Below are 13,009 nucleotides of genomic sequence, written 5' to 3' on the forward strand. Positions count from 1 at the left end.
GCTGTTGAAGCTCTGCCGGATTAATATAATCTTGCTTCCCTGTTTAGCTGTGCCTCTCTTCCTGTTTTATTTTGGTTATTATTTCTACACTCATCACATCCTGTCTGCCGGGCAGCTATACTGTAACACTTACAGTCGTTATAGCACTTAATCCAAAGCAAGGGTCGGATACTATTCCCTTCTTATGGTCAGATGAAGGTTAAGGGATGTTTGCTGTTTTTTGTTATTTGAAAGAGTTGCTTAAAGTAGATTTTTGACTTTTTTAGTATTTAGACACAATTAAAAGCTTTCACCAGTATGTCCATTAAAAATCTTGATTTGATAAAAAAGGTGCCTAAAGTAGTTCTATGTTGCCCTCAAAAATATTCCCTTTGTAATTATACTGCATCACATTGCTTTCACACAATACAATATGACTGGATTGTATTGCCTATAGTCAAGACTGTTTCCAGTCAGTAACTTAACACCCATTGTCACACTGGAGATCAGTCTCGAGATCAGCTAACAGCCCAGAGCTATGCTGTGCTAACCTAAAATGGTCCAAGAAGGAATGCTCTGTTCCTCGAAAGAAAATACATTTCATTTTACTTTTTGCAACAGATTTTTTTTATCCCACTTTTTGCCATCTGAAAATGACCATTACAAGATTCTCAATCGAATACGATGCCATCAACAGCAAAAACACCTTCACGAATGGAGATGTCATTAATGGAAGAATTATTGTGGAGGTGTCTGGTGAAACCAAAATCCAATCGCTGATTTTTAGTGGACAAGGAAGAGCGAAGGTATACTGGACTGAGAATTATGGAGAGGGTGATTACCGCCATTACTGGGCTACTGAGACATATTATGACATCCAACAAGATATCTTGAGAGACTCAAGACACGATGGTGATGTATTGAATTAACACAGTTGCTGACATGTGATACATTGTTCCTTGTTTAACAGACTGTTCAAAACAACACCTACTTCTTTTCCAGGCACTGAAGTCATTGAAAAAGGAATGCACCTGTTTCCTTTTTTGTTCAGGATTCCTGATGGGTACCTCTTCGTTTCCTCATCTGATGTTTAGATTTACATTCTGCTTCTTCATGGGTCATTTGAATGTTTTTGTATTGTATTTTACAGAATACTGCCATCAACCTATAAAGGAGCCCATGGCGAAATTGTTCATAAGGTGAAAGCAGAGCTGACACAATCAATTACAAGAAAAACCAAGGCCCACTTCACTTTTGTGTCCAAGGCAGACATGGGTATTCCTGGACTTCTGGTAAGAAATCATTAATCCTAAAAAAAACAACAACCATTTAATTTCATAATTGATAGTGTTCAGGCAGACGAGATCATTACCTTTAAGCACATTTATAATGTGGGCGTCTGCTTTTTAGGAACCTCAGTATACTTGTAAGGATAAATCTGTTTTGGGCTCTGGAAAGGTTTCAGTAGATGTCCATACCACTCAGATGGGATACATGCAAGGTAATTATCTTTACTTGGCTTACTGCCTTTCAGTATTTCTGCCCTCTCCCTTATTTTTATTTTTTGGAAAGTGACTATAAGTTTGGTTGAGTAAAGCGCTTTCACTCCTCATACAAAGCAGTATTTTTAAATGATACTTCCCATCATTTAAAAATACTGCTTTATTTCATCCCAGCTCCCAGCTACTTAAAGTGCTTGTAAACAGGAAACCAGTGTGCATGATTTAGTGAGGGGTGTTTCTGTGGAACTGATCCTTTGATTATTGAAAGGAACTTATAGCTCCTGTAGAAAGATATTATGTAGGTGTCAGGAAATGTCTTTCTGTGCTTGGAAGTGATTTATACAGGATAACTTTCTGCACTTTACAGGCGAAGCTCTCGTGGTCACAGTTGAAATCAACAACAACTCGAGTCGCACAGTGAAGCCCAAATTCAAACTGTATCAGAAACACAGTTTCTTTGCCCAGGGCCAGAGGACAGTTTACACACATGCCATCCTTAAGGATAAGGCCGAGGCTGTTGAAGCATCTTCTGGCAGAAAAACTGTGACCAAGGTGATCACCATCCCTAGAGACCTACCCCCCTCCATCTTGAACAGCCACATCATCAACCTGGAGTACATGCTGAAGGTAAACAACTTGTAGAGCTGTCCTTTTGTTTGTGTACTTGAGTACTGTTTAAGTATTATAACTAATGGTAGGAAGCTTGGATGGCTTGTCTTTGTTTTATTTTGGTTGTTTTATTTGGGCTGCTAGTTGGTTAGTGGCACCTCTTTTCTGTCACAGGTAACTGTAACAAATCATTTTTTTTGGAAAACTGCTTTTCTTCTTTTTATTTTCTTTTTAACGTTCACAAAAGGAAATACAACAAAGGATGTAAGTACTCAAAGGAACTAAAGTACTTCCATATAAAGGAAGAAAAGCACTCATTAAGAGGCAAGTGCAAACACTAATGGGGAAAAAAAACAAAGAGTGAGAAGCTTGGATTAAAGCACGGGAGCCCTCTAGTGACAAAACAGGGCAACAACAAAGCCCTGCTGATATAAATACTTCCTAATCATGCAAATCAACATCTACATTCACTGAAACAAACAAACAAAGCTAAACAATACTGTTTGTGTGTTATTTTGTTTGCACAGGTCCAACTGAAAATCAAATGTTCCATTGATCCAAAGCTCAAACTTCCTATAGTTATCATGCCTGCGGTTGTGAAACAACCACATGCTTCTGCTGGCATTGGATTTGACACTTTTAGGAACCCAGAAAACACTTAAAGATTTAAAACTCTTTTACCTGGTCAGTTGATGCCAGTTTGGCTCTTTCTCTGTATGTCACTCACTTGCTGATACACACACACACACACACCTACACACACACACACACACACACACACACACACACACACACACACACACACACACTGAAAATATTCAGTTTTTTCATTTGAGATACTTGAGTTTAGACATTTAAAATAGATATTCCAAGTCTTCCTGTGATTTAAAGAATATGAGCATTCAGTATTAATTCAGATGTGTGCTAGTTTCTTTTGTCATTAGACAGTTTTTCTTATGTACATTTTCAAGATGTTGAGCTAGTTTTCAAGTTCTTCTGTGTGAATTTCAGTTCGGCACTTTGACTGTCAGGTGAATGATTCAGTGTATTTCAGCACTTTTTAACTAAACTGATTCACACAAAGTTGTGCTAAAACCTTTAATTATTACGTTTTCAAGTTTTATTGCTTAAACACTGTATATCAAATGCTGAACAAGTTGGATTGGTCTCTGTTTTCAGACTTTCACTCTTAACACTTAATTCAAAACAAAGTTTCCATCTTATGTACCTTTTATGGTTAGGATAAGGTTAAATTAATTGTATTGTGACTCAGTATTCAAACACATTCAAAATCTTTCACCTTTAACGTCATATTAGAACATTAAAAAAACAGTCATCTGATAAAAATCAACACAAAGTGACATCATGTTGCCCTCAAAAATCTGTTGTTTGAATTTTCTACACCAATTTTTCATCACTTAGCTTGATCATTAAGTAATACAATACGATACCATTACCAGTGACACAGGTAGAGGCTAGAGTTACCTTTGTGAAAGCAACACCTGCAGGCTTGATCACATGATACTGTGTGACGCAGATACAGCTTCTGAAGAAGGTCCACTGCTCCACTGAGTACGCCTGCCTTACTGGCATCCTTATTCATCAAGGAAAGACTCCATCTCAGCGGATCAAGTCAAACCTGCTTGCAGTAAATTGTTGGGATTTAATTTCAACCAAACGAGGATTCTCTCACTTTCACTCCATAAGAAGACTGTTTGATATATCCTTCTAATGACCGTCAAGCATCTCTTTGTGGAATTCAACAAGGTGAACGAACAAGGCACCTTCTCCCCCGGGGACATCCTCTCTGGAAATGTGATAGTGGTGACCAGCAAGGAAATCAAAGTGCAGTGTTTTTCGGTCAAAGCCAAAGGGAAGGCTAAGGTAACTTGGCATGAAAAAGAAGGAGAGGATATTGTGGCCCACAGCAACAAGAAGAAATACTTTTATTTTGAACACATTATTCTTCAAGATAAAAAGGGAGATGGTTAGTATTGTCCCAGTAAAGTTTGTGAGCTGATAGATATATAATTGCTGTTATAAATACTGACGAACATACAGGTAACATAAAGTGTTTCTTTTTATAAGGTTCAGTAACCATCAGCCCTGGGAGGAATGTGTATTCATTCAACTTTGTAATTCCAGATGTGTATGTGTTCCCCTCTAACATGATCTCTAATAATAAATCTATATTATGTAAACACTTTCTTTCCATATGTGTGAATGAAATAATTTCCCTCTGTGTTCTTTCAGAGACATGCCTTCATCTTATGAAGGGAAATGGGGCAGGATCACATACAGTTTGCGAGCACAGCTTACTCAGTCGATTTGGCTTGTACACAAAACCAAGATTGAGTTTCCTTTTCGGACCAAGTCTGAGTTCCCCTTTGCCTCCAAATCAGAAATGATTATCATTGGACTTCAGGTAAAAGACAAAAAAAAACAAAAAACTTTTTTTTTTGGACTGATCTTAACTTCAGCTCTCCTAAATGTGTCATGACTTCATTGCCTTTTTTAAAAATTATTATTATTGTACTAGGAGCAACAACACGCAACTAGGATTTCATTTTATGGCTCTGGAAAGGTAACTATGAATGTTACCTCAGAAAAAATGGGATTAAAGCAAGGTAAACGGATGTCTCACAGACTATATTTTCCTAAATTTTGTTAACTGAGACATAAATAATGTGTTTTTTTTTAAAAACATACACAGGTGAGGCAATGGGAGTCTCTGTGGAAGTGCTCAATGATTCAGCACATGCAGTAATACCCAAATTCTACCTGTGTGAGAAGCAGACCTTTGTTGCTCAGTCAAAGAGGAAAGTGCACACAAATGACATCCTGTTTGGGACAGGAGAGCCTGTTCCGGCGGAAACCAGTCAGACCACCACCAAAGTTCTTAGTATCCCTCCGCAGCTCCCTCCTACCTTCTTCAACTGCTGCATGATGAAGCTGGAGTACAGACTCAAGGTACAGACTGTGTTTAAAGACATAGTATAATGATATGGCCTTACACCAGGTTACATTACAGAATAATACCGTATTTTAAGATGAAACAGTGTAACATTGAGACAATAAGTCAAATGAGATCTGAGGTTTTTTGGGATACATTTGCACAGCGATAACAGCACCACACAGTGGCTGCATACTGGGAACAGGAAGTGTGAGAGGGAGGAAAGGGGAGATTTCCTCATGGCTTGTCCACACACTGATGAGACCACATAAAGCGTCACATTGCAGTCCAACCTGTTCCATGCCATCCGCTCAAACAGATTTAAGCCAGTGCTTTCAGTAAACACTGGTCCTGTGGTGGAGACACGGAGTGCATTATACAATCTAGTCTACAGAAGAAGTAGATTTTGATTAAAGGCAAAATCAGACACAACTTAAAAAGAATGTAAGTAATCAAAGTATCTTTATTTTATTTGTACAGGTTACCCTTGATGTCCCTCTGTCAAGAGAGCCTGTAATCAAACTCCCTCTGGTCATCCTGCTGGGTTCACCAAAACCACATGAGAAAAAGACGAAAAAGAGATCCATCTGGTTTAGAAAGTTTCCTAGTTAGAAGGATGTGTTAGATCACCAGGAAGTGGCTTGCATGTTCTTTGAAATGAATATCAGGACTGAAAATAAAAACATGAGCAACTCTGCTCCTCATCGCTGAGTTTAAATAAGTGGATGTTTGAACTACCTCAAGTGGGCAACTTCCCAAGTATCCACTAGGTGGAGATGTGGGCCACATTAGAGAGTAGAAAAAGCCCCTCAGTAGTCTCAGGGGCTCAGTTGAGCAATTTGAGGCTTTTTCACCTTTTTCTCTACAAAAATCTAAATGAGAGAGTGTGTATTCTTCAGCACTGTATCCCACAACCAAAGAAAGTAATGCAGGTATCACTTTACAGCAATAAAAGCACAAGAAGCCAATCGATCTTACAGATTTCACAACTTAATGCATTTAAAACCACACTCAAATATCAAAAACTCAATACACACCCGTGCCCTTTTATATTCATTACTGATGACCATTGTAACTGAAACTTGACCAGAGGCCAACTGGCTTACAAAATAAACTAAAACATTTTTAGCGACTGAAATAAGATGGTTGTAGTTAAGATTTCCTGGATTTGGGTTTTAATATTTCCTCCTGTCCTACTGAACAGCACCTGTCAGATCAAGCATCAGCACCAGGAACTACTGCCTCTGGAGTTTATCTGATTATTTGCTTGAAGGAAAAATATGACTAGCAAAATCTAAAATAAATAAATAAAAAAAATAATAATCCCAAGATAGATTTAAACATTTAGATAAAAATAAAAAAAAATGCTTAATTTAAAATCTATTTTATTAACAACTGCAATTATTTTGATGAAAAAAACTCATTCTTGGAAAATGAAATCCGTAACTGATCAGTAGGAATTAGAGATTTTTATTTATTTATAGTAAGATAAATTTAGAGTTAAATGTGTCTTTCACTACACACAGCTCCACTTTTTTTTTTATTCCAAATTAGGAAGTTAGGTCAAAGCCGGATGTTTATTAAATATACCTCTGTACACCATCACGGGGGATTTTCAATCAAACAATCAAGATCTGACTGAAGTGCAGACTGTAATTCAAGGGTTTTCACAAAGCCCTCGTTTTTTTTAGTAACTGGACAGACTGAGATAATATTTAATAACATTAAATAATTAAAAGGATTATTTTTAATACTTGTTTTAAATCCTGTGAAGTCAGTGACAACCTTAACACCCACTGTTAGGCCTTTATTGCAGACGCCGGCAGCTGCTGCTTGTCTGTGAATCTCTCTGCTTTCAGTTTTGTCTTCAATAAATGAAAAGCTGCTTTATTGGGTTGGGATCAGGTGACTGACTTGACCTTTGACGGATATCCCATTTCTTTGCCTCGATAAACTCCTGGGTTGCTTTTGCATATGCTCTGGGTCACGAGAGTATAGCCCTGCTACTTTCATCAGCAGTCATATCATCAGTAAATGCTAGCTGGCATTGGCAGTTATACATTCCCACGCCTGCACCGTGTTTGAAGCATGATGCGGTATGCTTTAAGTCATGAGCTGAGCTCCTTTCCTCTTTTCTCTTCCCATCATTCTGGTAGAAGATCATTTCTATTTAATCTGTTTTAGGTTATTTTAGATGTTTTCTGTCTAATCTAGCCTTTCTGTTATTGAGTGTAACTAGTGGTGAGTATTTTTTTTTTTACAGCAGCCCTGAAAGGTCAAATGCACTCAAACTTAAGAAAACACAGCAAATAGTACAATGATGCTGTAACACACAAAACACAAGGAAAGGGCCAATGAAAAAAATCTGTGATCATCCACTTAGGTGTTTTCTGTGGATTTGTCCCCTCCTAAAGTTTTTGTTGTCACTCTGATGGGTTTATTTTCAGCCTAATAATGGCCACCTTTACTTTCATTGACATTTCTTAGACCTCATATTGAAAATTGTCAAATTTACTATGGCAGTTTAATTTAACTTAAGGCACTAACTGGCCATAAATCCAAATGTCAGGCAATTGTTCAATAACTTTTGAGCCTCTGAAAATGGAAAACGATGCAAACCCCCCAAAACAAAACAAAAAGCCCGTAATTCCTGGACAGTTAATGCAATACTTCTGTTACACCACTTGAATTAAATTCTGCACCTCGGTCAGATCTTGATTTTAAAAAGAGTCACAATTCAAAAAAATTTGGTAACTGCTGCTTTAAATACTAATCATGTGTTGTATTATCAACATACAGTCTTTGTTAAATAGGCAACAGGCATCTACACCCATCCAATCAAAAAGAACAAATTTCACATATCTCTGTGCATAATTGTGAAGTACAAAGTAACATTAAATGGACACACATTGTAAGTTAAGTACCTAACCACAGTTCTTGTACAGTAGAGTAAGATTCTTCCTGACATAGTTGTATGAAATAATCAGAATTTTGAACTGGTCTAAACTAGTTCTTTAAAACAAACTTTCTCTTATATGAGAGACTGCTTAATTACATAATTCCTTATCTCCAAATCTCCCTCAGTCTTGTGTGGAACATTTACACAGCGCAGCAGCGGCGAGACACAGTGACTCAGAAGGAGCTGAGAATCAGATGGTAGGGCTTTCTCAAGCTCGTCGTTGTCCGTGGACTCGTTTTGCAACAGAGGAAAGTATTTAACAAAGGCACATTCATGACTCTAACAGAACATGTGTTACCCAACCAGCGGTTCTTAAGTGAAACCAGGCCCATGTTCCTGACAGAGACTCAGACATCTTTCCTTGCCTAGGAAGGAACAACATCTTGAGAGCTGAGCATTTTATGGTTGAGATTAATCCTAGAAACATTTGACTATTGCGGGACCACATACAGCACACCCACCTACCCACAGGGAGAGAAAGAGAGGTAGCGGGAGAGAGAGAGCAGTGTCTGGTTCTGACTCAGCACAAACAGGGCTTCACGATTTCACAGTCAGCCCACAAAACAGAGGAAAAAAAATGACAGAAAAGATCTCAGCATTAATAATACAAAAACATGAGCGTGACCTGCACTGATTCTAATGTTCTGGCCTGCCTGCCCACCGCACTGCTATTTATGTAATTGGAAAATTAAAAATCATATTTCAACCCACATCTGTTGCAGCTGACTTGTCAGCGTGTATGACTTGAGTGTGTTAGGAAGTCTATTAACATTTGAGTGGAAACATAAAATGATATATGTCACTAATGGCTTTTAGTATATCAATTATTGTAAGTAACTGTAATACTTTGACAGTACAATGACTATGTGGGCACAGGAAGACTGGCAGCGGTTGACGTATGTCAACGCAAGCTGGAAAGAAGGAGGAAATTACAGGATCTAAACGGTTTACGGTTGAATACAATAGAAATCTGGAGTGTGGTCAAACACAGACAAATCAAGCTAATTCTGCCTCCCCCGCCTGCATGGAGATATCTGCAAAAAGCAGCGACAGTGTAGGCCATGTTCTTCAGTATACCAGCATACAAGCTGTCAGTATGGTTGGGAATGATGAAGTGCAGTGTGTGACAGATTCCTCTAATTCCGGGAACACCTGCATGAAGGCGTCTCTACAGGGCAGCAGTTTGGTTCAGTTTTTTGGCTGCACTCATGGTCTTGGCTGCTCTGTAGCAGAGCCTGCCTGGTAACCAGTCTGGCTCCATGTACAGTGCAGGCTTGTCAGCCAGCCAGCTCTCTACACACACACACACACACACACACACACACACACACAGGCAGACACTCAACACGCGCCGCAGCCTTTCCTGGGTTTTGGAGACAGGGTAGAGGGAGGTGTGGCCTGTGGCACCTCCCACCTCCGTAGCCAGAGCGAGTACCATGACAACCATGTGAGCCTGCCGGCGACTCCCTGTCTTCATCGGCCACGGTTGCCATGGCAACTCCCCATGGGGCTCCCGCAGATCAGCGGGATGGGCGTCCAGTTGACTAACCCTCTCCCAGCTGGGGAACGGCTGAGGGAGTGAGAGAGAGAGAGAGAGGAGTGAAGAGGAAGGGAGGGTGCATGAATGTGTAGGATGGCACAGCAGCGCCTGGAGAGAGAGAGAGAGAGAGAGAGAGAGAGAGAGAGAGAGAGAGGAAGGAGAGAGACTTCAGAAGGAAAGACACGGGAGACGGGGAGTCTGACCTGCTCAAGCGGCCTATTTCTGCCTACGTACAGGCTTTTAGCTTGCCAGCAGACAGCAAAGTGTGCAGAAAATCTTACGTAAATACATATTAAATCTGAATATTTCTCAATCTAACCGGTCCCGCTTCTTCGGGAGCAGATTTGATTCTGCGCACACTCATTTCACTAATTGTGCACAAGCTGCTTTACACGATTCAAACTCTAATCGATCCATCAACAAAGCTTCTGTAGAAATGTGCGTCTCTGCTGCCTTTCTTCCATTTTCCATTCGTGTCAGTGACAAGTACCACTCTTTGGGTTTGGACTGAGTGTAATAGGGCCACAGATGGCTCTGTGTCTCTAGTGTGGTTGGAGAAAGAAATGGCATCACTGGGTCCATTGGCTGGAGACTACTGAGGGGCTTTTTCTACTCTCTAATTGCTCCAAGCTGCGTCCCCTTGAACGGCCAGAGACACACACAGATTTTCATGAGTGAAGGAAGAGGGGGCAACCAGAGCTGAACCTGTTTTTAAAGGAGCGCATGTTCATTAAAGCTCACATTTCATTGTTTCTCCTTAGAATATGAATAATGCTTTCAAGGCCACGGGAACAAAGAACTGCGTTTGTTAAGTGCATTAAAATGAAGTTTTTATTTTGGAAAAGGAGAAAGATAAACTTCCCACTGTAAACATTTTCTGATCTTTTTTTCTGTAAGTGCAGAAAAGTTTGATTTCTTCTTCTTCTTTTTTTTATATAAAATCCTTAACATATTTTAAATGTATAAAAAAGTGACACAAGGCAATTCTGTCAGTGTTACAGAAGGCAAGTTGCCAAAACATTCTATACTAATTCAAATAATCTACAGTTTCTCTTATTATTTTTCTCTATTATACGTGCAATAATACTCCTAAAACTAAAACTAGCTCTACATAAAGTGTGACTATATTGTGCACTTGTAGTGGTAACCTTTGGAATTACAAATTGTTTTTACTGTTCTAAAAAAAATCCCTTGACACAAGTTGTTTGATTACACAAAGGATATAAAAACAAAACAAAAACAGTTCATTTCTATTTATGAAACTCAGAGAAGCACCCTCCCCTGCATAGGTGGACATTGCATATCTTGCAGCCGAACACGCTTTCATGTCGCAGTCCCTTGTTGGTGCAGTTCCTGCAGCGGCGCGAGCGCTCCGACATGCGCTCTAGGCGATGTCCATACTCTATGGGTGAATCTGCGTGTCTCTTGCGTGCTGCCCGCTCCATGCCCCTCGCCCCTTGGTAGTCTCCAATCAGCTGCTGTGCCAGGCGAACGCGGAAGTGACGTTGGGTGAACTGCTTGCCGTTGAAGCCCGCTGGTGGCGCGCCCCCCCGGCTCTCCCTCAGGATGATGTATGCATTGACGATGCACAGGTTGACATAGAACCACAGGAAGAAGCGCCACCACTTCTTGCACGGCCTGCCAACCTGGTAGCACTCCCTCAGCTGGTCACACAGGTCCACGCCCCTCATGTTCTCCTGGTACAAGAGCAAGGGCAGAGGTCGGGGCACGCCAAAAGACAAACCTGAGCTGTCTATGCTGTCATTCTCACCATCTCTGTCTGCCTCGTGCTGCTGCCGGCCTGGACTGATGCCCACAATTCCTGGAGCGGAGTTGGTGGACAGGCAGCTGACCACCTTGGCGTCCCTTGTCACAGTAGCAACCAGGTTGCCACGCTGGCATTGGTAGAACTCTCCCTGGGACAGCTTTCCGACGTTTCGTGGGCGGAGGACCTCTGGGTAACCTTTGCGCCCGGGCTGAGTGGGCCCACAGGCATACTGTCCGTCTCTCAGCAGCCTCTGGAGGAGGGGCACAGAGGTGAAGAAGCTGTCCATGAAGAGATGGTGGTACTGACCCTCCAGGCCGCGCACTAAAGCGGTTACCACTCTGTAACTGAGGCAGGCTGCTGCCTCGTCTTCACTGGGCCGGCCTACGTAGATCTTGGCTCGATGACAGTAGCCTGAGCGAGAGTCACACAGCATCCACACTGTCAGCCCCTTCCTGAGGGGCTTGGAGGACATGTACTGGGTGGGGGAGAAACGTCCCTTGGTGACAATGGCACACTTGTCTATGGTCAAACAACGATTGGGCACGTACGCGTCCCACATGGTGTTCTCCACCACATCAAGGAGAGGCCTGATTTTGAAGAGGCCATCATATCCACGCTCCCCACGCACAGGCTCTGACTCACGGTCGCACAGCTGGAGATACTGGGTGAGTTTCTCAAAGCGCCTCGCCGTCATTGTCTTTTTAAAGCCCGCATTGCCGATGAAAATATCACTGGCCCAGTACATGCCGGTGTCTGGAAGCTGATTGATGCCCATAAGAATATTCAGCCCCACATAAGCTTTCATCTCCCTAACATCAGTTGGGTGCCAGTGGGGGTCTGATTTTCCGCTCCTCCTTTGCCGATAGAGGGCGTAATTGTTTGTTTGTTCTACCATGTGTTCAAAAAGAGAATCTGGGAAGAGTATCCGGAAATAGTCACGGGTGTCAGCATCGTCCCCCAGCGAGTGCTGAGGGCCACTGACAGCGGAGAAGGGCTCGATTGAAATTACCTGGTCAGGCTCGCCCCAGAAGTCGGGAGAAGTGCAGTCTTCATCCAAGTCATCTTCAAAGCTGAAAAAACTCCTGCGCTCCTCCTCCTCCTCCAAATCGGAGAAATCAATATCCGAATCGTTCGAGGTGGTGTCAGAGCAGTTAGTGGAGGTAGAATAATAGCAGTCCTCTGCATACTCCTCCTCGTCGTGCTTGAGCCCATTGCTGCCTGTGACTAAAATTATGTTGCAGCCTCCTCCTGCGATGAAGCTGGCCGCGTCTGCAGTCTCCGCCGCCGCGGCTGCTGCTGTGCTCGTGAATCCATTCTCCCCCTCGCCGTCCTCCTCTTCCTCTTCCTCCCGCAGTTCGTCTTCCTCGTCCGAGTCTGGCTTTCTGTACGGAATCTCAAACCACTTCACATCGGCCGAAAGGTTAAGCGGAGAGTCTTGGCTGTCGCACGCCGCTGTACTTTCTGTGTCCGCGCTAGTTTCCAAAATAGTAAAAAGCTCTCTCCCTTTTCTTGCCGTCGCCATGTCGGGGTATTAAAGTGCCCCTGCATGAGTCTTTTTATGTAGATTTTTTCACCGTGGAAAAATATTCGCGCAAACCGGCCATCCGAAATGAACTGATGTGCACTTAACAGCAGCCTCTTCCCTCAAAAAAACTTGCCAGCGGTGGACCTATGCGGCGTCTATAAGCTTGATTCTCAT

General features: G+C 41.8%; 2 protein-coding genes across 2 annotated transcripts; both read left to right on the forward strand.

Moving 5' to 3' along the window:
• Window positions 1–930: 930 nt before the first annotated feature.
• Window positions 931–2,610, forward strand: LOC146506923 (arrestin domain-containing protein 3-like). The gene is made up of 3 exons (XM_085180776.1): window positions 931–1,271; window positions 1,390–1,480; window positions 1,849–2,610. The coding sequence occupies exons 1-3, from the start codon at window positions 1,251–1,253 to the stop codon at window positions 2,121–2,123; spliced, it is 387 nt and encodes a 128-aa protein (XP_085036902.1). The 5' UTR covers window positions 931–1,250; the 3' UTR covers window positions 2,124–2,610.
• A 625-nt stretch (window positions 2,611–3,235) lies between these two features.
• LOC146506924 (arrestin domain-containing protein 3-like) lies at window positions 3,236–6,496 on the forward strand. Its single transcript, XM_085180512.1, has 6 exons — window positions 3,236–4,077; window positions 4,179–4,239; window positions 4,344–4,515; window positions 4,630–4,717; window positions 4,804–5,060; window positions 5,524–6,496. The coding sequence occupies exons 1-6, from the start codon at window positions 3,822–3,824 to the stop codon at window positions 5,653–5,655; spliced, it is 966 nt and encodes a 321-aa protein (XP_085036638.1). The 5' UTR covers window positions 3,236–3,821; the 3' UTR covers window positions 5,656–6,496.
• The last annotated feature ends 6,513 nt before the right edge of the window (window positions 6,497–13,009 follow it).

This window comes from Neolamprologus multifasciatus, chromosome 12 (genome assembly GCF_963576455.1).
Source record: "Neolamprologus multifasciatus chromosome 12, fNeoMul1.2, whole genome shotgun sequence".
Taxonomy (NCBI): domain Eukaryota; kingdom Metazoa; phylum Chordata; class Actinopteri; order Cichliformes; family Cichlidae; genus Neolamprologus; species Neolamprologus multifasciatus.